The 27967-nt window shown below is 56.2% G+C and overlaps 4 protein-coding genes and 2 pseudogenes across 4 annotated transcripts, besides 7 other annotated features; all 6 read left to right on the top strand.

The window, feature by feature from the left end:
• Window positions 1-12433: a sequence feature (areas not merged during assembly with more than two copies in the genome that could not be assigned to a particular haplotype).
• Tc00.1047053507691.61 lies at window positions 1798-4269 on the top strand (annotated as a pseudogene).
• Window positions 4264-4284: a sequence feature (AT_rich).
• Window positions 4569-4596: a sequence feature (AT_rich).
• Tc00.1047053507691.50 (retrotransposon hot spot (RHS) protein, putative) lies at window positions 7298-9916 on the top strand (the record flags this gene model as incomplete). Its single annotated transcript, XM_807190.1, has 1 exon — window positions 7298-9916. The coding sequence occupies one exon, from the start codon at window positions 7298-7300 to the stop codon at window positions 9914-9916; it is 2619 nt and encodes an 872-aa protein (XP_812283.1).
• Tc00.1047053507691.40 lies at window positions 10790-13027 on the top strand (annotated as a pseudogene).
• Window positions 12434-13371: a sequence feature (heterozygous, Esmeraldo-like haplotype).
• Window positions 13372-27967: a sequence feature (areas not merged during assembly with more than two copies in the genome that could not be assigned to a particular haplotype).
• On the top strand, window positions 13572-14177 carry Tc00.1047053507691.31 (uncharacterized protein; the record flags this gene model as incomplete). The annotated part of the gene is made up of 1 exon (XM_807191.1): window positions 13572-14177. The coding sequence occupies one exon, from the start codon at window positions 13572-13574 to the stop codon at window positions 14175-14177; it is 606 nt and encodes a 201-aa protein (XP_812284.1).
• Window positions 14556-24953, top strand: Tc00.1047053507691.20 (dispersed gene family protein 1 (DGF-1), putative; the record flags this gene model as incomplete). The annotated part of the gene is made up of 1 exon (XM_807189.1): window positions 14556-24953. One exon carries the CDS (start codon window positions 14556-14558, stop codon window positions 24951-24953), a length of 10398 nt encoding a protein of 3465 aa, XP_812282.1.
• Window positions 19425-19487: a microsatellite.
• Window positions 25756-26199: a mobile genetic element.
• Window positions 26791-27828, top strand: Tc00.1047053507691.10 (uncharacterized protein; the record flags this gene model as incomplete). The annotated part of the gene is made up of 1 exon (XM_807188.1): window positions 26791-27828. The coding sequence occupies one exon, from the start codon at window positions 26791-26793 to the stop codon at window positions 27826-27828; it is 1038 nt and encodes a 345-aa protein (XP_812281.1).

Below are 27967 nucleotides of genomic sequence, written 5' to 3'. Positions count from 1 at the left end.
CTTTGGTCACGGCGGAGCGTGTTGCGCACTTCGCAATTTGGCGTGTTTGTGGCGATCCTTGCGGATGATGTGACGGCGCCTTTTTTACTTGCGGGGAGAGAAGCGATGCTCCACGGTGATGCACACGTTGCGGGTGGAGGCTTCTCTTGCTGTTGGTTTGTGAACGTTTATTTTTTGCTTGAACACCACAGAGGGCGGTGTCTGCGGACAGCAGAGCATTGCGAGGAGGGGCATCGCACGTTTTTTAGCGCGATGAGGCGGCTTCTGTGAATTTACGGTGTTTATTTTTAGGACTGAGAGAATATCCTTTGTTGGAATGTATTGTGGGAGACCATCCACGTTTTTGTTTTTATTGATTAATCCCTTGGCATTTGGTGTCTGCCGTGAGATGGATGTTGATGGCGTTTCATGGCGGCGAGATGCATGTTTATTTATTTTATTGGTGAGTGGGTGAATTGTGTTGCGTTCTGCCATGCGGCTTGTTGCTGACGGCACGTGGCCGCAGGGAGACGTTATGGGCGCCTCCGACACGAGGTGCGATTGAGCAGTCATCTCCTTCGCTCGCCGGTACACGCTGTTGAGGCGGCGTGATGATAATGAATCGGCTTCCCAGAAAAGCAACAGGAGGACGTTTGCTGTTCCTGCTGCGGTTCACGAGTGGACTATACAATTCATGGGCGGGGTCGCCCTGCGTGCCGTATTTCTTTGAATTTCCATGAGTTTTGCACGTGGCCATCCACACGCACATGCACGCAATCCCCCTGTTTGCCCTCCTGTGGGCGGGAGACCGGGATGCAAGGGAAAAATGTGGCCCGTACCAGCATGTGACAAAGTCTTTCTTGGGAGGGATTGCGACTGTGATGTACGTCCTGGCAGGCAGGAATGGGATGAGAGGAGAGCGGAGGGGCGAGTAACAACGATCGTGTGCGGGGCAATGCGCAGTGAGTAGGGCGAAGTGGTATTTATGTTGGCTTTTCAAAGCATTTTTTTCTTTTTCTTTTGTGGCAATGGAAAGAAACTTTGGGTGATGTGTTGTGGATTATTTGCAGGTGATTCATCGCGGCAACACCATTTGCGGAGAAAATGAATGGCATCTGCGTGCGGCTTGCTTTGTGAGCGCGAGATGGTCGGGGAGGTGCTCAACGCTCCGAGAGGCCCGGAGCAAAGAGGCCTGCACTGCTGCAAGCAGAGGGATGCACGCTCCTGTTGGTGGCGTTGCTGTGGAGCCCTGAATGGCCTGCAGGGAATTTGTTTTTCCCGCTTCATTATTTTGTTGATTGGTGCTTGCCGAGGCCTTTTGAGGCGGGGCGTGGGATGGACCGAGAGAGCGTGTGTCGTGCGGCGGTGCTGTGAATTGGTGCCGCCCACGTTTGTGCAGATAATTACCTTTTGTGTCCGCGTCCTTGCCGCGGCAGTCCACCGGGAGCGTGTGACCGATCACTGTATCACTTGCGGACTGTTTCGGCAGGACTTTGAATGGCGTCGCCGAATGATGAAAGTCCGCGTCCATTTGTGTGTGTGTTGGCTTCCGCCGTGACTTGCCGTGTTGTTGCTCTTTTCTTTGTGCGATGGTCCTCTGTGCCGTCCCTTACAGATTCTATTTTTTCCCGCATCTTGCGTGAGCGATGTACCCTGCTCTGCTCCTCACGGAAGTGCCTGATGTGTTGCCGCTGTTGTACTCCTCTCCACTTCTTGAACACAAACACGCTAGGAAATCAAACAAACGCGAATCGCTACTGTGAAATTGAAGTCACTGAAAGGAACAACAGCACACACACCGCCCACACACATATTTATATGCTCTCACGTGTCGCTGCTGTGAAGGCACCCCGCACAGACTACCGTCGCCGCGTGACCGGATCCAGCGGAAGGAGGAGGGAAGGAGGAGAGAGTGAGCCGCAGAGGCCCAACATGTCACGGCGTGTGTTTGCTTCCGCGGTGTCGCTGCTCCTCCTCGTGATGTGCTGCGGCAGTGGTGGAGCTGCTGCCGCTGAGGAGAATTAAGTGATTGCGCGGCTGCCGTGGGTGGTTTTATTTTCGTTCCGGGACGAACGCATTTGGAACCGAAGAGTAGGACTGGTGCAAGTGGAAGGAGGGATTCGTTTGGATCGCTCGCTCTTGTGGGTGTTGGTGGAGTGACGGTTGTCTTTGATGGGGGTTGCACGATATTTAATGATAGTGATGGGGCACCGAGTGGGCTTTCTCATGCGGATATTGTGGCGGGCTCCATCTTTTTTGCGTGGAATTTGTCTTCTTTTTTTGGTGAGTTTAATAATGGCCGGAATACACACATCGTGTTGAGCACAGCGAATATAAAGGGCGGTGTAGACTCCGCGTCCAATCCCACGGCATTTGAGAGCGGCAATAGGGCGTTTCTTCGTGCGGGAAGCTAGCAAAAGTTTGGTACGAATGGTGGGTTCAATTGGGCGTTGAGAGACCGTGATGTTCAACTGGTTGTGGGTGAATTCACGCAGCCCAATGACGGAAGACGGAGCGAGCTGATCCACTGGTGTGAACCCAAATTGCTGTGATCACAGATCATTCCCGAGACTCACGAACGCGGCGCGAATGGATTGAATGTTTTTTGTGGCTCAGGCGTTTTGAATGGCACGCTTGTGTCCCCGTGATTGCGTATAATGACGAAAAGGATGACTTCTCCATGATCATCTGTTCGACGGACGGCGGCAGCAGCTGAGTGCTTTCAAGGGGCATTCTTCCTGCGGACTGCATTGACCTTCTCATTGCCGAGTGGGAGCAGGGACAGCTTCTCGTGATTACTCATTGCTATGGGAGCCGGTACTGCAGAGTGCACGAGTCACGTGACAAGGGGACAATGTGGGTGGAAGTACCCGGGGCAATTGCAGGCGTTTGGACCAATTCACAATCGGTTCTTTGGAAAAAGAGCTTGCGTGTGGGAGCCATTGTCACTGCGACCGTTGGAGGAAAGAGCGTCATGCTGTAGGCTCGGAAAGTGAGCTCCCCGTGGTGGGAGAGTGAGGCCCATGCGCTCTACGTTTGGGTGACTGACAGCAACCGCGTGTTTTGTGTTGGACCGGCTTACATGGAGGCTGCTGTGAATAAGCCGATTGCCAACGCCATGCTGTACTCGGATGGTGTGTTGCACCTTGTGGGAGCGAGGCACAATGAAGAGAAAAGCAGCCTGTTTCCTGCCCCCCTGACGGAGGAGCTGCAGATGATCACTTCCATTCCCCGTAATTGGGCGGACGTGGACGCTTCCTTCTCCGCGTCGCCCGTAAGTACGGTGGGTCTGGTTGGATACCTTTCCAACGCAGGCACTGCCAACACGTGTATCGAATAGTGCCGCTGCGTGATTGCAACGGTGACGAATGGCAAGAATGTCACAAATGGGCCTCAATTCGCAGGGCAACATTGCCCCGTGAACCGTTGGGAGGATAATAATCACTGTGGCTTTGTGAATTACGAATTCGCTCTTGTGGCGACGGCGGCTATTTGCGAGACACACGCGGGCGTCAAGAGTATCCCTTTGATTGGCGCGAAGGGAGCAGGCCGCACTGTGCACTTTTGACTGTCGCACAGCCATGAAGGGAGTTGGGGATGCTCAACGCAAACAAACACACCGGCTTTTGGGAGTTGAACAAACAATAACGAGTGGAGCTCACGCTGCAGGACCGCCAACAAGGCCTTCGTATAGATCAATGGTGAGTATGTGTGGGGTGCTAAAACGACATAATCATCGGGAAAGGGGCCACGCGCGAATTCACACTTTTACATTGGAGGGGATGGGAGCAGTGCAAGCGACACCGGGAGCCAAAACAAGTATTTGACAGTGACGAGTGTCTTTTTGTACAACCGCATATTGACCCGGGAAGAAGCCGCAAAAGTTGGTGCCAGCAGCCTTTCTCCTCCAGAGTCTCTTTCTGGAAAAATGCTTGAAGGGCCGGATGATCCAGCGGGAACTGACAGTGGCTCCAAAGATGGAAACGCCTCTCAGCTCACGAACAACACTTTTTTGGAGAAGGGCTCTAGTGGCTACGGCACGGTGTGTGTGTGTGTGTCTCGGATCTTGTTGCTTCTTTTTCTGGGGCTCTGGGCATTGCAGCTCTCAGCTGTGTGAGACGGCGGGAGCGGAGCCGCGACTCCCCGTGGAAAGGGGTGTGCAGCTCCTCAGGAAGACTCAATGCACTCCGTTGAGGAATTTTTATTTATCCCTTTTGTTTTCACCTCTGGATATAATGTGCTGCTGGTGCTTTTTAGGAGGGATCAGAACCCCTGCCTTTTTACTATTTTTTTAATTTATTTTTTGTTTGCCGCTAGCTGCACACTCTCATGAGTGACGTGCTTCCCCCTGTTTTATTTGCTTTTGTTTCACCGCACGCGGTGCCGGCCTCATTGCTGTGCGTCCCGCGGACTGTACAAAACGAGGGGTGGAGGAAGAGGCCGAGTGCCTCATGAAATGTGAGGGATTTCGTGTGGACACGTGGAACACTGCGATCTTTTTTTCCCCTCTCTGTAAGAAACATATGGAGATGCACAATTCCTGCTGCACTGAGGGATACACGAAACGAAATTCCACTGAGGTGATTTAGTTTTTTTTTCTTTATTATTTATTTATTTCTGCTGAACCTACGCCTTTTTTCTTGTTTTTCTGTATTCGGTAATTCGCTGCGGCTTGTTTTATTGTTTGCTGTGCTGAATGCCACTATGTGTCTTTTTGTTCCATTGGGTGTCCCACTGCTAGCTGTGCTGTTGACACTCCCTCATCACTTTTTCTTTTCCGCTAGAGGCATCGATGGTTCGCGACGACGATTGTTTGTGTTCCCCCATTGCGATGTCAACAGATTGGCTGGACGCCGTGCCCCGGCCTGTTGAGTGCGCTCGGAGGGGAGCGGATGGTGTGCGCCGTGCCTCACTGTGAGTGTGGGGCGCCACCGCCACGACCTGCTGTGAGGCGTAACGCTATTCCTTCGGGGCGGAGAGAAGTAAAGGACTGTGGTGGACTTGGATGCGCCTCGCTCCTCTTGTTGCGGCTGTGGGTGTGTGCTGTTCGCATTGCTGTTTTGCGGTACGATGTGGATGGCGGTGCTTCTGCGTGTGCCTTCTTGAATGCGCCGTGCGGCGGGCTTCTCTTCTCCATGCCTTTGCCCTTTTGTGTGGGGGTGAGTGTGGGTGGCTGTCGACCTGCCCCGAGCATTGGGGTCCTCCACACACGTGAGGCTCATCTTGGCAGCCTCTCGCAGCATCCATGCCTCGTGACAGGGAGCGAGGGAAGAGTGGCGTGTTTCCTCCTACTATAGACCTATCAATTCCGAGCAGTTGGGGTGAAACTAAAGGGAACAAGTGTGCGTGTCTTCATCTTCTTGCGGGAGGGCGCGCAGAGGTTGTTTTTCTTTTGTTAATCTGTTCGGCCACTGTGTCTGTGTTGACGTTATTGCTATTATTTTTTCCAGGGGCATTCATTGTGCGATTTGTGCGTGTTCGGTGTCTAACGTTTTCCGCACCGCCAAATGGGGTGTTGCGCAGGATTGGAATACATGGATGTGCAAGAGCATTGTGTCGCTCGCCCGTAATAACACACACACGCGCAGTTTCAGTGAGTCTGTCACGTCACGTTCTTCGGAACGGTCGAAATTGCTTGTGGGACATCACTTCATTTGCGGCGTCGGGAAAGTGAAGTAAATGGAGAGATATGCCGAGAACGCGATGCCCCTCCATAATACCGCAGGCTGGCGGCGACAATGATCAGAGAGCCTCTACCCAACATTGAGATGAGGGCAGCGCTCTGATGATCCGGCTTGCTCTTTAGGAACTCCTAATGTGGTGTGCACCGTGTGGGCCTTTTTGCTGCGGATATGCAGAGGGGTGATGTGGGGTGGAGTTATTGTTGAAGGCAGCACGGACGCCGCCTGACCTTTATTGGAGGGATGCGTGCTGTTATTCCGTGCTTCCTGGCCTGCGTTGTCGCACTCATGCTGTGTGTGCGGATGGCCACAGTAGGGGAGCTGAATACGGTTCAACGTGTGTTGCTCACGGGGACTGCGCGACACATGTTTTTTGTTGGGCTTCCCAAAGGAGGGGCGCATCGCCGTTGCGTGATTCCCGCGGCAGTCCAATACTCTGCGACTGTGCATGCCGCTGTCCGCTGCGCCACTGCAAGCCTTTGCCTTTGTGAGAAATGGGGAGCGTGACTGCTGTGGCGGTGGTCGAATGTTCCCGAATTGGTGCTTTTGGTGATTCCACTTAGAGCGCCGAGCAGCGAGGGGCCGCACACGCCCAGGAGGTGGGAGTGTCTGCTGCAACGGACCAAACGTTCTTACGGGCGTGTGGTGGGGCCGCGTTATTGATTGGAAAAAAAGCCTTCTGCAGGCATAATGATACTGCCGACCGTGCCACACGAGGCAGTGGGGAATTTCCTGGGATTTATTGGCGGGGCGGCGCCGCACCCATGCCGTGTGGCAGGTTTGTATTCCGCAATGCACGGTGAGGGGGATGTGCGGTGACAACTTCCTCCAGTGGAGCGACACGAGCAGCACGGGGAGTGTAGCGGAGGAGTAGTGGCTGCGTGCTCCCAAGTGGGATGTGAATGGCGAATGCAATATGAAATGCAGCGTCACGGCACTCTTTTGCCATGCACACCGCAGATATTTTCCATAAAGCATGCAAGTTGCGCTCTTTTCTGTTGTGTGGGAACTTACCATGATGCATCGCTGTTGTGGAGTGTATGATTTGTGCTCCCTGCATGTAGCTGTTGCTGCAGCGAATTCTCCTTCCCACTTTTTTGTGTGTTTTCGTGTGCCAGTGGCGATGTGCCCACTTCCTTTTGTCAAGTGTGTGCGGTGGTGGCGATGTCACACGGGTGCGGAACCGTGGCGAGCGGAATGCGTGAGCGAACCCTCCGTGCGCAGCAAGTTGTTGTTGTTGGCTCTCACCAACACTGTGCTGGGTGGATGGCACCCACATTTCCTCGTTGTGGTGGTCCTCGTGCATCGAATACTGTGCCGTCACACCGCGCTTATGGCAGTCTTGTTTTGGCTGTCAGTCATGACTGTGCCTATTGTCTTTCTTATTCCTCTTTTTTGTTTGGTGGCTAGTATTCAGCTTTAACTCAATCCAACCAATAAAGCAAGGAGAAACAATGCCTGGAAATCAAGCGTCTGCCGTGCCGCAGGGAGGTCAGAGGAGAGCGAGTCAGGAATTTGAGGGTAAGAGAGATCAACCCTCTGCGACACACATAAGAGCGGAGTCGCAGCAACCATAGTGGACCACGTACAGCTACATAAAGGACATTCTGCTGGAGGGAAGCACTCTCAGGTACAAAATGAGGCTTAATGAATTCATTCGGAGATACTTGGGCGAGGAGTGGGTTGTGGAAAGAAATGGGAACGTCACGATGGGGATTTTTGTTCAGAATCCCGAGACGTTTATCAAAAAGAAAGAGTTATTACACACAATAAAGGCATCGCCGTCATACAGAGAGCTGAAAAGAGAGATGAAAAGAGAGCTGGAGGAAAGGAAAATACTATGGGAGGCTGTTTATAAGCTTCACCACGAGGGTGTGCATTTTCTCAGGCAATGGGGGGAACATGAGGGAAAGGATACGGTCACTCCTGTTGCAAGGAAAAAACTAAACGCAGCTATTTCTCATGTACTGAGAGAAGAAAGGCGTGAGGTGGAAGAAAGGCGTGAGGCGGAAGAAAGGGCAAGGCATGAGGCAGAAGAAAGGCGTTGGGCGGAAGAAAGGGCAAGGCGACGGCAAAAATTAGAAATGACCGTTACCACCACGATCAAAGATGCGCTATTTAAAGGAAGAGTTCGCGTCATGGACATGCAATTGAATGATTTTCTTGTGATGGAGTTGGACGGCATGGGCTTTTTGCCCGCCAACCGGAATGTCTTGCTGAGGGATTTTTTAATTTACCCCACAAGGTATATCCGCGTTACGTTTTCACTGCTCAAAATGCAGGAATCGGATCGTTACAAGAGGATGGAGAGGGCTGTGAGGGACGAAATGGATATGGAAGAGGACGTACGCAAGCTTTACGAGAAAGGTGTGGACAATCTACTGAAGTGGTCATTAGCTGCTGAGGAGGTAAAAGCAAATGTTCATAACCTCACCAAACGTTTCTTGGATGCAGCCTTCATTGAATTGATGAGCTCAATGGCGATGAGTGCGCCGATTAGACTGGAGGGATGCTACGAGTCTGTGTACAATGCGAGGTGGCACCATGTCGTGGAGGTTCCTGGTGGCGAGGGGATGGGAATGGAAGTGAGGGAAGGGGAAGCACCGCAGTCATGGACGTACAGGGAATTTGACGACACCCTCGAAAAGGATGACGGTGTGGAGGAACCCGGTGCACCACGACTCAGGCTGATGGTGCTCGCCTCGGACAAGGGGTGGCCGTACTCGTGGGAGGAGAATAAATCCACTCGTGACTGCTATGTGAACTGTGAGGTGGATCGAGTGTGGCAGATCGTCAAGGGCGATCTCACCGAGTGGTTCAGCAGTCACCGTGGGACCGAATTTAAGCCCAAGAGGCGTCTGTTGATTGGGACGCCCGGGATCGGGAAATCGATGAATGTCGGCTCGTACCTCCTCTACCGGCTGCTGCACTACGATGTCGAGCAGCTCCCAATGGTTGCGTACTTTATTGGGAGTCAATCATTTCTGTTTGACAAGACCACCAAAACGGTATCAACATACAGGGGTGACCCCAGGATTGATGATGTTGTAAACATTTTTTCTTTGCGTGGGGTGAAGGGGTATTGTATCTACGATGCGACATTGGCATGTCGTCAACCGCCTGCCGGTTTGCCTTGCAGGGGATGGGGCATGATTGTGGTGACACCACCAGACAAAAACGAATATGAACGGTGGACAAAAAAAATGGACGCTACTGCAATCGTAACGAATTGTCCCGAAGAAAACGATGTGAGGGCAATGTGCGTTTGGATGAAACGCAATTGGCCCCTGCAGGAGCAAGCGGAATACTGGGAGGAGGTGAGTGGTCGCATGAATAACGTGGGACCAATTCTCCGCTTCATCTTTGGCAAACAGGCGTATGATGACCGCATTAAAGCGTGTCAGCAGGCCGTGGATGGGTCGACCGCCTCGGAATTAGAGCGCAATTTGGGTATTGGCTGCTGTTACTCGTCCAATGACGGTGACTTGTCTCGAAAGCTTGTGAAGGTTGTCCGAGTACGACGAGGAAACAGCATTGAGTCGCCTCTGAATGTATTGATATCTCCCCACCTCGAACGTGAAACTTTGTCCCGGTTGGAGAATGAAATGAAGCAGTCCGATTTTATTTTTTTCGTTTTGAGGTTCTGGGATTATGTCCCACCATATCTTATTGAAAAGTATGCCGCATCCGCATTTTTGAATGAGGATTTTCTGCGTGCGATAAGACTCAAAATCAGGGAACTGAGGCCACCAGGACGACGTGAGCCACACAGCTGTGCGCTGAAAGAGCACTCAGACAAGAGCTTCACCAGAAAAGAGGTTCTACCGCCACCGGAACGCCTTTCCAATCCGGTTGCTATGGACCACTGGGTGCTGTACAAACCGTGGGCCACAAACTTTCCGCTGGTGGACGCCTTTTTCTTTGTGGACTCAAATCCAATGACGCTGGTTGGGCTGCGGATGACTACGGCGGGTGGGCACCACACGACAACCAGCACTGTGCGGCAGTTCACTGAGTGCCTGGCGGCATATTTTAATGGTTGGGAGGAGTTATCCCGAGACCTGTCGTGGGAGATGATTTATGTGCAGCACGCAGACAGCACGCCGATGAAAGGCTGGCAGGGATGTGATGTCGTCGACTCCAATAATGTGAGCCGCGCTGAAAACCGAGAGATTGCGGCGTTCTGGGAGGAAGAGGTGCACCAGTACATAGCAGCAATATCGTCGGACGATGCCAGAAGGAGCGAAGCTCTCTGAGGTGGGGAATAACCGTCGAAATAGGAGAACGAATTGGGGAATAGAAGGAGTAGTTTTGATTTCTGGTAAGAAATATTGTGGGGGTTATATATTTTTGGATACTTGTGTGTGCGTACGGTGCGGGTGCATCAGCACAAGACGGCAGTATATCGCACAGATTTCAGAACTGTCCAACGCTATCGAACATAACAGTGACAGAAGAAATTAGGGAGGGAAAGGGGTTGCTTGGCTTCTGGTGAAAGACATTGGGTGATTTTTATATAGCATGTTGATTGTGTGTGGGTACGAGGCACAATTGGAGAATTGCCCCGGTATGAAAAAAGCATTGTGGCTGGCGGTGTCACAGTACTACATTGTCCATTTTCTTTTACTGTGCTCTAAGGCCCATCACTAACAGAAGCGTCTTAAAGGGATGGAGGGCGAATAAGCTCTGTTGAGGAAACAGTGCACTCCGTGTGACCGCATGGAGTGAGGCGCCGCGTCATGGATGGATGAGGACCGCTTCTGAGTGCGGCTCTTTGGGTGATTGCTTGCTCGGTGTGCGCTGTGTGCCGGCTGTGGGTTACTTCTCCTCTTCCATGGCGGACTGACGGCATTGCTATGGTGCGTGCGTGTGCGTGAGGGCTGGTGTGGAGTTGCCGGTCAGGGTGATGGCGTTGGCTGTGCTCTTCCCGAGACTGGCGCTTGTCTTGTGTTCCGCACTCCTCGTGGGTGCTCTCTTCTGCTCCCCACGGACGTGCCCGATCTGTTGCCGCTGTTGTCTGTTGCTCCTCTCCAAGAAGGAAGTTACTACCAAACGCGAATTGCCACTTTGAAATTGAAGTCACTGAAAGAACCAACAGCACACACACACCGCCCACACACACATATTTATATGCTCTCACGTGTTGCTGCAGTGAAGGCACCCCGCACAAACAACCGTCGCCGCGTGACCGGATCCAGCGGAAGGAGGAGGGAAGGAAGCGAGAGTGAGCCGCAGAGGCCAAATATGTCACGGCGTGTGTTTGCTTCCGCGGTGCTGCTGCTCCTCCTTTTCGTGATGTTGTGCTGCGACCGTGGGCTGCGACCGCTCAGGTGGAAAATAATGCTGATGCTTCAACTTCTGGGCCGGCATTGACGGGTGACATTACTGCTGAGGGGAGCGCTTCAGGGGGTGTTGTGAGGCCGCAACGGGTCGATCTATTTGTGCCGCAGACGACGCTGGTGCTGCCGAAGACGGGGACTGGCTCAAGTACGGCGAGGGATTCATTTGTTTCACCCTCTCTCGTCAGTGCTGGTGGAGTAATTGCTGCTTTTGCCGAAGGTCACATAAACGCTAAACCCCCCCATAACGAATCAACTAAGCCGTCTTCTGATGTTGTTGCGGAGTACATCGACTCTGCGTGGGAATGGTCCACTGTTGTTGGTGGGGTCAAAAAGAAGGAATGGAGGGCACACACCGTGCTTGGTAAAGCGGAGGGAGAGGGGAGCTTGGATGTTGTGCGCCACCCCACGACAATCGCAAAGGGCGACAAGGTGTTTCTTCTTGCGGGAAGCACTGCCTTGTCCTATGTAAATGGGAGTTGGGAAGAGGGCAGATTCGAACTAAAACTGGTTGTGGGTGATGTCAAGAAGCCCATGGGTGGCGAGCCAAGAGAATGGATCAAATGGGGCGACCCCAGACCACTCCCGAAACTGATCTCTTCTGCTTCTCACGAAGGTGAATGGACGGGTTTTTTTGCTTCTGGTGGCTCAGGTGTTCTGATGGAGGATGGCGCCATTGTATTTTCTTTGATGGCGGTGAATGAAAAAAATGATGGCGTTTTACCCATGATCATTTACTCGAAGGACAACGGCAGTACCTGGTTGCTCTCTGAGGACATTTCACCTGCGAACTGCTTTAACCCCCACATCACCAAGTGGGAGGGAAAACTTCTCATGATTGTTGACTGCGAAAAAGGCCGGAGGGTGTACGAGTCGCGTGACATGGGGAAAACGTGGACGGAGGCCATCGGGACGCTTCCAGGCGTGTGGGTCAACTCCCAATCGGAAGACTATTCGGAAGGAGGCTTGCATGTGGATGCTCTCATCACCTCGACCATTGAGGGCAGGAAGGTCATGCTGTACGCACAGAGAGGGTACGCCTCGGGGGAAAACGCCAATACGCTCTACCTTTGGATGACGGACAGCAACCGCTCGTTTTCTGTTGGACCGGTTGGCATGGACAATACTGTGAAGGGGGAGCTCGCCAGCGCCCTGCTGTACTCGGATGGCTATTTGCATCTTTTACAACGGAGGGCCAGTGGTGAAAACAGTGTCATGTCGCTTTTCCGCCTGTCGGAGGAGCTGAAGGAAATCGAGTCCGTCCTCAGCACTTGGGCACAGCTTGACGCCTTTTTCTCCAAGTTGTCTATACCCACGGCGGGTCTTGTGGCGGTATTGTCCGATGCGGCCAGCAATGACATGTGGTACGACGAGTACCTTTGCCTGAATGCAACGGTGACGAACGCCACGAAGGTCGCGGATGGGTTTCAGTTGACGGAGCCTGACTCCAGGGTAATGTGGCTTGTGAACATTCCGGGTGATAATGTGCGTCATGTATCCTTGAGCCAAAACTTCACACTTGTGGCGTCGGTGACCATCGAAGAGACTCCGACTGCGGACGCTCCTCTACTGGGTGCGATTTTGGGGGACGCTGGGCCCGAGTATCTCATGAGACTGTCGTACACCGCGGATAGCAAGTGGGAGACGATGGTCAAAGGCGACACAAAAACAACAACGGAAAGCAGCACATGGGTGGCGGGGAAAGAATACCAAGTGGCCCTCATGCTGCAAGGCAACAAGGCCTCTGTGCACATTGATGGCAAGTCGCTGGGGGAGGAAGAAGCGCTGTTAACAGGTGAGACGCCACTTGAGTATTTAAGCTTTTGCTTTGGCGCGTGCGGTATGCAAAAGTCTCCTGTGACGGTGAAGAACGTCTTTCTGTACAACCGCCCATTGAATGTCGGTGAACTAAAAATGGTCAGGAAGAGCGACGATAAAAAAGGAAACGGTGACGGATCCATGCGTGGGGGCGTGTCGCGGTTGCTGCTGCTGGGGCTGGGTTTTTGCGCCTTTGTGGCCCTTTACTGAGAAATCGCGGTGAGGACTTCCTGCTTCCAGCGGGAACATATGCGTCTGTCCACGCACTCTTTTAGGTAATTGCCGCTTTCTGTGGATGCGCCGTTCATTTTATATGGTTTTAATTTTATTTTACATCCCCTTTTGCTGCGCAGAGCTCTTCCTCCATGCGGAAGCATGCTCTCCCAGCGCCAGCACCGCGTTTTTTCGTGTTGGTTTCTCTCTTTTTTTTTTTTTTTGTGGTCCGACAATTACGGGATCTACTCAGTGTTTATTATTATTATTGATCATGGGCGCTCTCGGCATTGTGTGCCACGCCGATGGCGCCGACTAATAAAAGAGACAATGGAATGGGGGCACGAAACCACGCCGAGTGCCCCAGTGGAGTATAAATAATGTGTGGGCACCGGGGATTTAAACGACTATAACGAGTGTATCTTATTTATTTATTTTTATCTGCAGGCGAAACAAACACACCAGCGTGCAGTTTTTTCTTGTTTTTGAGTGAATTCATAATGGAAGACGGATTTAACTTTTTTTTTTTGCTTTTCAGCATATGTCCCGCGGCTTGCCACGGCGTGGGCAGCCGTGCATTGTTGCGTTTCACCATTCATCTTGCTTGTTTGTTTCTGACGCCCCGCTGTGGTTGTGTGCCCTCAGATGCTTTTTTTTTTGTGGCCGTAGGCACACACACACAACGACACCCACACGATATATGCATTGGTATGGTTGGTTGCTCCTCTCGCACTCGGTGCTGGCGGTTGCGTGTGGCTGCCGATCCCCCGTTGTGTTTTTGAGGGAGGAGGCGCGTGACGGCGTCGGTGAAGAAGGAAGGCACCGACCGCTGCTGACGATGACGGTCTTTGCTGCAGGTGGTCTGAAAGGAGGGCGTTGCTGGCGTCACAATCAACCGAGATGGATGAGGACCGCACCGCATCTCTCTTCCCTCTCATCATTTCCTCGCTCCACAGCAGCCACAGGCCAAAGGCACCGTGCGGCAGCGGCGCGACCACCATCCGTACGGCTGCGAGCCAATCGGACTGTGCAATCGATGTGGACTTTTCTTCCCCGTGTCCGCGTACTGCCGTCGTGCTCCTCCATTCTCCTTTCTTCCTGTGTATGCCGTGCGCGTATGATTCCGTTGTTTCTTGTGCAGTTCTGACCCATCGGTCACACTAGCTGCGCCAATGGTCATGTTTGTTTTTGCCTGGGCCCGCTACTTGGCACGGTGGCTGTGTGGGGCTGCGTGGGCGAATGCTTCTGTGTGCCACCGTGTTTAGTTACTGTTGTTGCTGCCTCTGCCTTCTCCGACCGTGCAGTTAGAGATACTTTGGCTTGACCAGCAGAGTTATTGTTTCAAGGTGTTAGTTATTACTCGCGGCAGTATTAGGACAATTATTAGTAGTGGTATAGCGATCTATCGGATTTTTGCTTTTGGATTCTCCATTTGTAGAAAGGGATTTATTAGAAAGGTGCTACGTTCGACGTAGTGAGTGCGACACACCACGACAGCCCTGTTGATATCTGTTTGTGTCGGTGGATGCGGTCTGCGGAGGGTACGTGTCCGCGTGGCCGGCACCGTGTGCGGCGCAGGGCCGCTGCGGCTGTGCGTGTGGCGCTTCTTTTTGTGTTGTCGCTTGTTGCGGCGGCGGCGGCATGGATGCCCGCAGTGCATGCGGTGGTGGTGCGACTGCGGGGCGGCACGGTGGACAGAGCCATCACGGTTGGCCGCGCCGTGGACACGGTGCTGCTGGACGGCGTGTCCATCACGAACGGCATGGCTGTGGTGTTCGACATTTCGGCGATGCTTCCCGGCGCGCTGCGCATCGAACTGAGGAACTGCGTGTGCGACGGCGGTGCGCAGATCTACGTGCGGGGCTACAGCGGCGAGCCGGCGAGTGACCGGAGCCTGGAGGTGAGCGTGAGCGGGCTGTCCGGGAGCTATTGCTCCCTTGTGTTTGTGCACAACCTGCCGGCACACACGAACGTGACGGTCCGTGACTCGACGATTGTGACGGCGGGGCCGATGCGCTACTCCCAGCTGAGCGGGCTGACGGACGCGGTGGCGTCGCCGCTTGTGCTGTACGCGACGTCGCTGTTGCAGACGCAGCTGCGTGTGAGCAACACTGTGCTGAGGTCGTTGCACGCGGGCGGGACGGCGATGTACGTTGGCGGCGGCGTGGACCTGCTGTCGAGCGCGGTGGTGCTTGACGGCGTGTCGCTGGAGGCGTCGGGCGGTCCGACCGCGTCCGCGATGCGTGTGGCGACCTCGTCGATTCTCAGTCTGCGGAGCCACTCGGTGTTCTCCGTGACGAACGTGTCGGTTGTGAGCAGCGGCGGCGGCATTGTGCTTGGCGAGCGCTTCGCGGTGTCTGATTCGGTGCTGCGCTTCGTGGGCGTCGAGGGGTCTGTCGCGTCGTCGCTGGTGCACTGCGACGGTGGGACGGTCGGTGGCGGCGGGTGGCTGGACATGCACGAAGTGTGGGCGGTGGGCGAGGCGTCGTCTGTGGCATCGCTGTCGGGGATGACGCTGAGCGGCGGTGCCGTGTCGATTGCGCGCTGCGCTGCCACTGGCGCGACGCTTGTCTCCGGGCTGACGATCACGAGCGGCGCCGTGTCGGTGCAGTGCAACCTTGCCGGCGGCCGGGTGCTGCGGAGCAGCGGCGACTACCGCATGGCCGGCCTGCCCTCCGTGAGCGTGGTGCCGTGCGACGGCTGTGCGGCCGCGCTGGCGTGCTTTGATGCACTGACCGCATCGTTCTCCGACTGCGCGTGCAGCTGCCGTGCCGGCGGTGTGGGCGAGGCGTGCCTGCCGTTCGACGTGCCGCCTGCGAGGGCCGGCGGTGGTGGTGGCGATACTGCGCAGGATTGCGTGAGTGGCGTGACGCTGACGGAGTCCGTGACGGTTGGCGGTGGGCGGGCGACGGCGTGCTTCGACTCGGTGGTGTTCAGCGGATCGATCACTGTGGCGGTGGACCTGCGCTCGATGGACGCGTTCGCTGACGCTTTGAACGTGACGCTGCGCCACTGCGTGCTTGCGGGTGGCGCACAGCTGCGGATTGGCGGCCTCAGCGAGAGCACGGCGCGCCTGATGCCCCACGCCCTCGTCAACATGACGAACGTGACGTCGCTGGAGGGCACGATCGTGCTGCATGGCGCGATGCCGCCGCACTCGAGTGTGCTGCTGGTGAACTCAACGCTGCGTGCGACGGTTGGCGGGTCGCAGTACGTGCAGACGGCCCCTGGCCACGCGGGATCCCGGTACGGCCCCGCGCTTGTCCTGGACGGTGTCCGGCTTCTGTCGACGCGGTTTGTCATGACGCGGTCGTTACTGGCGTGCGGTGGGGGCTCGTGCGCTGCGATCCTCGTGGAGCGCGGCCTCGGTGTGACCCTGTCCAGCGTCTTCTACATGGACAACTGCGCTGTCAGGTCGCGGGTGCACGTGATGTACGCCCTTGCATCGGACCTGCGTGTCAGCGGCGGCTCCGTGTTTTCCGTACAGAACAGCTCGTGGAGTGCGCCGAGCACCGAATACGATGCAGGTGCGTGTGTGTTCAGGGATGTTGTTTTGGATGGCGGCAGCGTGCTGCAGGTTGTGTCCAGCACTTTCCGTCTTGGCTTCGCCATGCTCATTGCAAACACGCTGACCGTGACTGACGGCAGCTGGCTGGTGCACCGCGACAACGAGTTCCGCACCGCCTACGTTGTGTATGTGGAAAACGAGAACGGCGTGGCGTTCCGCGATCGGAGTGTGTGGTCGATACTTGACAGCAACTTCACGCATGGCTCGTACTCGTCGACCACTGCGTACATGACAAACAAGTGGCCACCACCGTCCGACTCGTGCCCGATTGTCTACGGCATTTGCAACGAGGCAATGGGCTCTCCTGTGACGAATTACCAAGAAGAACTCAATATTGGAGTGCCCGTGACAGTGTTGGACTGTGGTGCGTGCACCGTGGATGCCGTGTGCTTCGCTGCGAGGACGAGCAGCATCAGCGGCTGTGAGTGTGTGTGCGCTGCTGGCGGCTACGATGACACGTGCCTGCCAGCTGCTGTTCCGGACGGTCTTGGACCGCTTCCGCTCCCCGATGCGGACGACACGGAGGTCCGCTGCGTGCACGGTGGCAGCATCGGCTCTTTGGACGATCCTGATCCCGGTGTGCGTGTTCTGTGCTTCGTCAACGTGACCTTCACCACCGCGATTGTGCTGGACCTGTTGTATTTTGACGCGCCACAACAGACACTCAAAATCACGCTGCTGCAATGCGTCCTCGTGGGCCTGTTGATCAAGGGGAGTGGTGCGCGCGTGCACGTGAACGTGACATCCTCGATGCTGGATTCTGGTGCATTGGAGTTTGAGGGTGATTTTGGTGCTAGCTCCCGGATACTGGTGGTGGGCAGTACGCTTTTGACGACGTCGAGTCATGCTATTGCCTTTTCGGATTTTTTTTTTGATGCGAACTCGACACTGCTGCTACTCGACAACCACATTGAGGGGAATAGTTACGCGGTCTATTTCTCCATTGGTGTTGTTGATGGTGGCGGAATCATTGTGAAGGGAAATACGCTGAGCACAACGGAGGAGGACGATGGGATGGAATCATGTGTTTGCGTTTACGCTGTTGATGTGGAGAACGGCGGCCACTTTGATGTGGAGAAAAACACGATGAGCGCAGTCAGCGGCGTTTATTTTTATGAGGATACCACCGTGAGCACCGCGGGGCTGTTGAGAGTGGCGGACTGCACATTTGTTGGCAGCGCGGAGTTTTCGGATTCTTCGCTGTTGTATTTGGCCGGCTCTGTGACTCTCCAGGGTGGTGCGCAGTGGCGTGTGGAGAGCAACAGCGTGGGTGAAGCCTCAGTGTTGAATATGCCACTTCCGCAGCAGAAAATTCGGCTGTTGGGCGACGGCACCACTGTGGTGCTTGCACATAACCATCAGGTGGAAGATATTTATCCTTTTGCTGATCTGGATCATTCGAACCTGATTGTGGTTTCACCCGCGAAGTTTGTGGTTGGGTGCAACCTGCAGGGCGAGAAGGAGGTGTCGTACGACGGTGTGTTTCCGAAGCGCGTGGTGGTGTTCAGGTGTGGCACATGCAACGACGACGCGGCCTGCTACATGCCTGGGACGGAGTCGGTGGACCGCGGCTCGTGCTCGTGCGGCTGCAAGGACGGATGGCATGGCGCGTCGTGTCTTCCCTTCGAGGTGCCCGACGCGGTTGTGCTGTCCGTGGCGGAGAGAGCCGTTGACGGCGACACGAGCTGCGTGGTGAACCAGACGCTGACGGACCTCGTGCTGAACATGTGGAAGACGCACCACTGCTACATGGGTGTGACATTCAGCGGCGTGGGTGCTGTGCTGACGTTTTCCTTCGACAGTATGCCGCTGCATCTCCCCATCAACATCACGCTCACTGGGTGCACATTCCGTGAGGGTGCCGCGCTGCAGTTTTTTGGAGATGTTGAGGCGGCCGAGTCAGCCGGCGTCCTGATCCGCGTGAGCCAGACGGTGATGCGGTTCTCCGCCGTTGTTTTTGCACTTGCCCTCCCGCAGCACTGTGACATTGCCATCACAGAGGTTGACGCGGTGCAGTCCCCCTCGGTCAATTTGCCGGACACAGTGAACAACAAGTTGAGCGTTGTGATGCTGCACGAAGTTGTGTTGAGTGCGTCCTCGTTGTTGGTCAGCAACGTAAATGCGCGTGCATCGAAGCGTGATGCGTTTGGTTTGTACTCGACCGGGACGCTGACGCTGGCGGGTAGCAGCTCACTGTACACGCGGTACTGCAGCTTTGATGGCTACACACACCTGTTCCACGTAAATATCCTCAGTGTCAGCGATCACTCTGTTTTTGCGCTGCTCAACAATACAATGGCCTCCGGGAAAAGCCTATTGTATCAGCACTCCCGATTCAGCGTGTCGGATCACAGCGTGTTGCGCGTGGTGGGGAACAGCGGCTCCGTGCAATACGCCATCTGTAACTATGACTTGTGGACTGTTCAGCGGTCAAGCTGGTTGGATTGGCGCGACAACGACGTGGAGGTGGGTGCGATGTTCTACGACACTGAGTCCGCTTTTGTGAGCATTGACAGCAGCGGTGTGCTGACGCTGACGGGCTGCATGATGGGCTCGACGGGGCTGTCGGGACCCCTGCTATCGCGGGTTGGGGCCGGCTACAGGTTCGTTGCCGGGTGCCTGACGGTCGCGGGACGGGAGGTGACGACGGCGGCAGAACTGGAGCTGAACGGCATCACCAACGTGACGACGGTTGCGGTGTGCGGGGAGTGCACGAGAGAGGGCGACTGCTTTGCTCCGCTGACGACGGCGGTCATTGACTGCAAGTGCCAGTGCGCTGCTGGAGGGCACGGCGATGTGTGTGTACCGACGCCTGTGCCTGCTGGCCCGCCGCCACCGCCGCCGCCGCCGCCAGTGTCGCCAGCACCGCCCACGCCGCTGCCACCGCCGGTTGGTGAGTGCATCAGCGACATGTTGTACCCCGAGGTTGCGCAGTCTGTGGGCAGCGGGCTGTCGTGGCTGTGCTACCGCAACGTGACGTTCAGCGGGGGCGGCATGAGCATGACGGTGCTGATAGGGGCGATGGCGGGCGACGTGGCGAATGTCACGTTCGATGGATGCACGTGGAGGGACGGCGCCGTGCTGTTGCTGTTGGGCAACGCGCACGCCGCTGTGGGGTCGCTGAACATCCTCGTCGCCGGCAACACATTTAGTGACGCGCTGCTCAGCCCGGAGGGTGTGTTTCCACCGCACACGAACATCACCATCAGCGGGAACCGCTTCACTGTCACGAGGCTGATCCCTCGGTCGGGTTTGGAACTTGGGAGGCCGTCGTGTGTTGCGATGAATGGACTGGCGATAAGCAACGACTCCACGGTGGTGCTCAGTGGCAATGTGTTTCAGAGCGTGACGGCATCGTCAAGCGCCATTCATGTTGTCAGATCTGCGCTGAGGGTGTCGTGGCACTCCGTGTTTGCGGTGATAGGTAACACGTTTCATATGGACGGCAGTAACGGTACGCTGATATATCTTGAAGGGTCTTTCCAATCCTCGTCACTGATTGTACTGAACAACTCTGCCGTAGTGATTCGAGGCAACGCTGTGACGAGGCCGGTGCAGTACTTCATGCACATTTTGTCGGCCTTACGTGTGGAGTCTTTTTCAGCGGTTGTGTTTCAGGGCAACGACATGCGAGGAAGCTTGGCTGTGTTTTATTCAGCTTTTTCTACCCACATTTACTACAACTCCTGGCTGCAGTTGAGTGGCAACCTCTGCCGTGAATCCCCATTGTATGCGTTTACTTTATTTGACCCCAAAGTGAATCTCCGCGACTCCACGGTGTCTGTGTCCCGCAACCGATTCATGTCCAGCACATTCACGCCGACAGTTTTACGGATACCCACGGTGTCCAGCTATCTCACGAACGGAGCGGTTGTGGCTGCGTGCAACACTGTGAACGGCGAGGGGGAAGCTTACTACGCCATCCCTTCTGTGTACAATGCCACCATTATGACCTGCAGCGACCCATGCGCCCTCGCGGCATCGTGCTTCCCCGCGTACACGACGATTGCCTCGAGTGATGGCTGCGCCTGCACGTGCGCTGAGGGTGGCCACGGCGATGCGTGCCTGCCCGTTGCTGTCACCGAGCCGCCGAGCACTGACGGCACCGACTTGTGCGTGCGTGACGTGCGTGTAGACGTGGAGGTGAACGCCGGTCTCGGGACGTCGGTGGTGTGCTACGTTGGCGTGACCTTTGCGGCAGACGTCGTGGTGGACGTAGCGTCGATGTCGGGGAGAGTGCGCAACGTGACGCTGGCGAACTGCACGTTTTTGGGCGGAGCGAGCCTGTACGTTGTCGGGTGGCGGTCCGACCCGCCTGCTGGCGAGCGCGCCGATGTGTTGATCAGCGGACTTGAGTCGCGCTCCGGCGGCGGCGTGCTGGTGGCGAACCGATTTCCGCCGGGCTCGCGCGTCACTGTAGTGGACTCGGTGCTGATCGCAGAGGCGCGTGTTGCGTACCGCGGCGTCTACGACATTGGCGACGCGTCCGCGTGCCTCGTGGTGCACAAGGTGAATCTGACTGGGAGCGTGCTGACCATCGCGCGCACGCATGTGGCGGCGGTGTTCCGTGACGCTGTTGGCGTGTTGGTGTTTGGCGGCGCGGCGCTGTCGTCGCGCGGTGCGCTGTACGTGGACGCGCTGTCGGTGCAGACGGCGCTGGGGCTGTGCGTGTCGGTGGACGGCGGTGTTGCTGCCAGTGGCGGCTCCGTGGTGGCGTTTTTTGACAACGACTTCCTGCTGTGCAAGCACGCGGTGTCTGTGCGTGGAGCTGTGAGCGTGTCGGGCTCCGCTGTGGCGTTTGTGCGGAGCGAATTCTTGTCGACGGCGGAATACGCGATGGCGTTTTATTCGACGGTGAGATTGGCCGACGGGTCGATGCTGCTGGCGAAGGGCAACGTGCACGACGGTGTCTCGAGGGAGATGCTCTACGCCGCTGGCGCCGTGACCGCTGCTGGGAGCACGCTGAGCTTTGTGCGCAACCGAGCGCTGCTGCCGCGGATGCTGTCGCTGAGCCTGTCGCTTGTAGCTGGGGCGCATTTGAGGGTGGTGTGCAACGACGCTGGTGGACGTGTCCTGTCGACGGCGGAGGAGTACGCTGCGGCTGGCTTTGGCGACGCTGGGAGCATCGACGTTGTTGGGTGCGACGACTGCGACAGGGACACGCACTGCTACGCGCCCGGGACGGCGTCTGCGAGCATGAGGAACGGTGTGTGCGTGTGCGTGTGCGGCAGTGGCGGGTACGGCGAGGCGTGCGTGCCTGTGGAAGCTCCCGTGCTGCCGCCTGCTGTGGGCACCGCGTCTAGTGTTTTTGTCCGCGAGGGCGTGACGGTGCAGTCGGTGTTCGTTGTGCCTGCCGGCGTGAGCGAGGTGACGCTGCGCCACGTTGTGCTGGACGGCGTGAGTCCGGTGCTCTACGTGCCGTGGATGGCGCGAGACGGCGTGCGGATCGTTGTGCAGAACGTGTCGCTGCGTAACGGCACCGTGCTGTACGTGATGGGCGGTGGAGGCTTGCGCGGTGTGGCGGGGAGCGACGAGAGCGGGCCGGTGGAACTGTCGGTGTGCGATGTGGAGGCGCTGAACGGTGCGCTTGTGCTGACCGGCACGTTCCCCGCGGGGTCTGTGCTGACGGTGACGGACTCCCTGCTGGTTGCCGCGAGGCCGACGCCGCTTGTGTATCTTCCCGGCTCGCAGTCCTCGCCGTACGCACCGGTGCTGGTGCTGTCGGGCCTGCGGCTCGTGCGGTCCGTGCTGTTTGTGTCCGGCGTTGCTCTCGTGACCGTGATGACAGGTGGGCGGACGGTGGCGGTAGATGGCGCGGTGCTGGAGCTCGTTGGTGGCGGTGTCGTGCTGGACGCGGCTGTGCTCGGTGGCGAATATGCGTTGTACGCGAGTGCGCGCGTGGTTGCGTCTGGGGGCGCTGTGCTGCGCGTGTCGGGGAGCCAGGTGTACGCCGCGCATGGGTTGGTGTTCGAGAGCGGTGTGGAGGCCAACGCGTCCGCCGTCGTGGTGAACGACAACGCCGGTGCGCTGACGGATGGCGCGCTGCTGGTGCTGCGGGGGTCGGCATCGTTTGTGTCCGGGTCGTGGCTGTCGGTGCGCGGCAACAGCATCAGCGGCAGGCTTCTGTCTGTGCCGTCGTACCCGCGCCGTGCGGACCTCGTGCAGAGCACGCTGACGCTCCACGGGAACGCCGGCAGCGGGCCCGTCGTGATGGACGGCACCGTTGCGCTCGGGGGCACCGGCCGAAGGTTTGTCGTGGGGTGCCTGACGCTCAACGGGCAGGCACTGCGGCCGTTCGACTACAGGTCCGCCGGCATCATCGGGGAATTCCGCCCCGTGGCGTGCAGCGTGTGCGACGCCGACGTGCGCTGCTTTGCTGCTGCGACGAGGGCGATGTCGGGGTCGTGTCGCTGCCGCTGTGCTGAGGGCGGGTACGGGCGCGACTGCCTGCCGGTGTACCTGCCGCGCGTGGACGGGTGCAACCGCACGCCCGAGAAACCACTGCTGAGCCACACGGCGACGCTGACGGAGACGCACAGCCCGACACCGACGTGGACACCGACACCGACACCGAGTCTGAGGAGGACGCAGTACGGGACGACGGAGACGCTGCAGGTGACGGAGACGGTGGAGCTGTCGCCCACGCGGACCCCGACGGCATCGGTGAGCAGCACGCTGTGGTGGAGCGATGTAGCGTGCCCGACGCTTACCGTGACGACGACGGCGGCTGGTGGGAGCCTGACGCAGAACGACATCCGCGGCGGTGGGAGCGCCGTCGCGACGCTGCTGATGGTGGCGCTGCCTCCGCCGTTTCGGTGGGCACGCGACCCGCAGCTCGGCACGCACCTGAGCTTCGTGCCGGTGGCGACGGCGCAGCCGAGCGGGTTTGGTGGTCCGTGGGGAGCGATGCTGAGCAACGCGACGTGGGTGCGCAACGCGACGAATCCGTCCACCGTCCTGGAGCTGGCTGTGCCCGTGCACCGCGCCTACTTCATTGCTTTCGACGAGACGATAGTCATTCGGTGCGACGCTGCGGCAGTGTCCGGCGGCTGCAAGGGTGTGCTGCTTGGTTCCTTCACTATCAGGTCGAACACGCTGCCCGCTGCTGCCGGCGTCCTCTCGGCGATCACCGGCGTTGTTGCGGGTGCTGCGGCTGTTGCCGCGGTGGTGACCGGCGGGCTGGGCTCCATCCTGGAGATGCAGGCGCTCGGCGTGTTTGCAAGGATGTCATGTGCCTCGGTGCAGGAGCGTGCGAGCACCGCTGCGCTGCCGTACTTCCTGTCGGTGTTTGCTGCCCTTGACCCGCTGTGGATGGTGGTGGGCAACGCGCTGCTCGCCGCTGTGTTCGGCTGCGTGCACTACGGTGTGACGGCGGCCTTCCAGCGGTGGCGCGGCGTGGACGCGGCGACTGCGTGGGCGGCGATGCGCTTCCCGAGCCTGACGTACGTCGTGGCGCACGCGATGCACCTCGGCATCTTCTTCGGCTCCGTGCTTTCACTGGCGATGCCCGACGCCCGCGTGCGGCACTACGTAATCGGTGTCGTTGGCGTGTTGTACGGTGTGGCGTTCCCTGCTGGCGTGTGCTACTTGATTGCCCGCCACGTGGGCGCGAGCTTCACGAGGTACTGGCAGTTTTCGAGGAAGCCGCTGCACGAGCGCCTGCTGTACCCTGTCGGGTATTGGCACCCCGCGGCGCAGCAGCGGATGTACGGCAGCATGCTGACGAACATGAGGGGCAGCCACGTGTACTGGTGCGTGTTCCAGCTGTTGGTGCTGTGTGTGGTGGGCCTGATTGCGGCTGTGCAGTCGCCCGTGGGAGGCTGCCACGTCCAGTACTTCTGCATGGCGGCTGTGCTGCTTGCGGGTGCGGGCGTGATTGCCTTCACGAACATGATGCGCTCGGCCTTCCTGACGGTGATGCAGACGGCGAGCTTTGTGCTCCTTGCGGCGCTGTGCCTGGTCAGCGCGGCCAACCACCTTGCGCCGAGCGACGGCGGAGCGAGGGCGTACGCGGCACTTCTGATGCTGCTGACCACTGTGCTGCTTGCGGTCACTGTGTACAGCTTCGTTGTGTGGTACGCGGAGGACCGCCACTGGCAGGAGCTGCGCGAGCCGCGGCGTGGCGGACTGGAGGCGCTGCTGCGCGATGACGACGAGAGCGACGAGGAGACGCCGAAGCCGCACGACGTGACGTCATCGTCGTACGCCTCAGGCGCCACCGCTGCGTCGTCGTACCGACCACCCGCACCGCCGTTGCAGCCCATGGCCGGTGACACCCGCTCAGACGCCCTGAGCTTGTTCGACGGTGCATCCAGTGCGAGCTGCAGCATTAATTATGCTCTTCTGGACAGGTGAAGATGCTCCGCTTGACGAAAAAGTTGGCGCAGTTTCTTTCTTTTGGGATGGAAAGGCTCCGACCCAAACAGTCTCTTTACGCGGTGAGAAGACGCAAAGCCCCTTGCAGATGCGGCATAACGTGGACACTTCTGGAAGGTATCTGCTTTCTTTCCATTATTCATAGATTTATTGGGTGATTGATTTGGTGGTTTTATTTTATTTTATCGATTATCGACGACAGCGGATTATCGAACTATCACGCTATCCCGGGGCGGATGCGTAACAAATGTGTGTGTGTGCGTGTGTTTTGCGCCCGCCGCTGCAGCACCGAGTATGGGGGCTGCTGCTCTCTCTATTTCATATCTGTACTCTGTAATGAGGACATGCTTGACGGTGGTGGCTGGTGTGCGGGCCATAGGATGCATTCAGGAAAACGTTAGAGAAAACAATCGATGAAGCCCTTCTGCGACGTGCCACCTCCTGGAAGCTGTGAGTGCGCGTTGCTGGCTGACATGAGGGAGGGCGTGGGTGCCACGGCTGTGCAGCTGCGCAGCCACCCATCGGACTCCGCCCCGACCGCGTCATTGATTGTTGGTTTTTGTTGGTTTGTTTCTATTTGTTTGTGCGGGCGCCTGCAGTGACTCTCCCTCCTGTTGCACGATGACTGTGTGGGAGGGCATGCCTGTCGCTCTTTATACTTCTGATTTTGTGTAGAGCGAACAACAAGAGAAGGAACGAAGAATTATTCGGAATGACGTATTACTTTGCTTGTATATCGATGTATTCTTGTGGGCTATTGTATCATTTCTTTTTTTTTTCTAGTAACTTGTGAAGAGAATGATCGCGTGAGAGCTGGCGAAATTAGTATATATATATATATACATCCTGATAAACGAATGCACTCCTTTATGATACTTTTCCTATCTTATGAATTCTTGGGGAGAACACGAATTTATTGGGGCATGGAACCGATTGGTGCCAGATATTTTTCTATTTCTCCATTCTACCCGTCCCCTTTTTGTTTCCTACCTCGCGGCGGGGTCTTGTGGTTGGAGGAGTCCAATGTCCGCCACTTCGTAAGAAATAATATTTCAGATCCTATCTGAGTGCAAAGTCCAAGTGAGGGGTCAAAAGAATATATATATATAATCAGAAAACAACATTGAGGCAATGAACTGCCCTTGCTTTACCTTCTGTTTCCTTCCTGTCGTGTTTGGTTTCTTTGGATAATTTAATGATCCGTCCAGCGGCCCAGAAGATTATTCTCTTTTTTTTCCTCTACGTTGCTCCGCACATTTCTCAGTGTTTGTTGCGGCCACAAACGGGTAGTTTGAGTAGCGAATAGTTTTTTATTTTTGACGTCGTTTTGTGTTAGGCACTAACGCGGGCACGTTCGTCAAGCATCCACTCTCCACAGCATGGCGCCTGGTATTTTGGAGTCATCCCAGGTTTAACGCCGGCACCACCGCCGTGGCAGTCATGGGAAGCAAGGTGGAACGCGGGATAGTGAAAGATATTGTGCTGCACATGTGCCTGCTGCATTAGTTCTGTTGGGGAGGTTTCAATGTAGAAGAATAGGGATGAACTTTGCACGATTCCGCGGCTTGGAGGATGATGATTACATGTCGTGTCAGAGTGTCAGTAACACTTCATTTGCATCTTGCGATTCTCAAGAGGATTTGACATCCCTTCCACAGAAGGGAAAAGTTTTTTTTTGTTTCTTGTCAATTCCGCCAGTCGTTCCGTGTCGTGGGTCACGAATCGACCCATTCACGTGCAGTTGAAGAACCCCTGTGTTGTGTGGCCGTGCGATTCACATTCTGACGTGGGCTTTGAGATTACGGTGAGCGGGATCATGGTGAAAATTGAGCCTACATTAGAGGCCGGTGCTGAGCTTATGAAGGTTATCGTTATCGCCTTCAGTGGGGTTGCCGTGTGTGCAAATGCTGCTAAGGAGCAAACGCAAAAGATTGTGGAGATTGATCATCTCAGTATGCGCATTACTTCCGTGTACAGTTCTGCGGGTATTCTCTGTCGCAAGAACGCTGCCATTGTTTTTGACGGCGTATCCTCGTTGTTTTTTGATGAGGATGCATTGCGGTCTCTCACAAGGTGCGCCGTGAGCCATGGGATCATGAAAGAGGTTCCTGAGTATTGCCGTCCGTTTTATAAGCTGCGTTCATTGAGTTCACGTTGGTCCCACGCCAAGAGTTGTGTCTTCGCTTTTATACGGGACAGGAGGAGGCGTTACAAATTTAATTCGTCGCACCTTCACTTCTACGCCGAAGCCCGCACGTCGTATCTTGCGCTCTTGGATTACTGCCATCGCACACGGGACATTGCGGAAAAGAGGGAGCAATTGGCCGATATTGAGGGTGATATTCGCTATCGTGATGTGGTGTTATTTTTGAGGCGCAAGGTTCAAGAGAGATACTCCACGACGGTACTTGCTGGCAGTACAGGGGCGGGTGTGACACCGCCGCCGCCGCAGCCTTCAGATGCTCGTGAATTTGTTGTTGTCTCGTCTCTTCACGTGGACGCGAAAATTACGTGCGTGTGGTTGCCTGCTGAAACAACGGTGTGGCTGCGTGATGTCGCGTTTGTGAAGCGCCACGGGGAGTCCAATTTTTCGGTTGGGAATGTCACATTGGTTGCGGGGGGAAAGTCTCAGCTGCTACGGGCGCCGGATTACGGGGAACCGTTTTTTTCTCTTCAGCAAACCGAAAGCAATGGCATGACTTTTTTCAGGACGACGTTAGAAGCGTTGCGTTTTATCACCACATCTAATTGGATGCTGCAATTGGTTCAGCCTATCATGGTAGCCATGCCACACGTTCTGCGGGCGATTCCAGAAACAAATTGTAATGCGCCGGAGACTAAATTGAGTAATTGATGTGAAAAAACCACAAGTTTTGTTTTCCCAGATGGATTTTCATGTGGATGATTTGCGGTTGCATTTGAAGCAACTATCCCTGACGCATATAGAGCGAACATCCGGTGACTCACGTGTGGGTCTTTTGATGAAGGAATTG

Source organism: Trypanosoma cruzi (genome assembly GCF_000209065.1).
Source record: "Trypanosoma cruzi strain CL Brener chromosome Unknown tcruzi_1047053507691, whole genome shotgun sequence".
Taxonomy (NCBI): domain Eukaryota; phylum Euglenozoa; class Kinetoplastea; order Trypanosomatida; family Trypanosomatidae; genus Trypanosoma; species Trypanosoma cruzi.
Note: the sequence above shows the minus strand (reverse complement) of the source record. Positions and strands in the feature narration are given on the sequence as shown.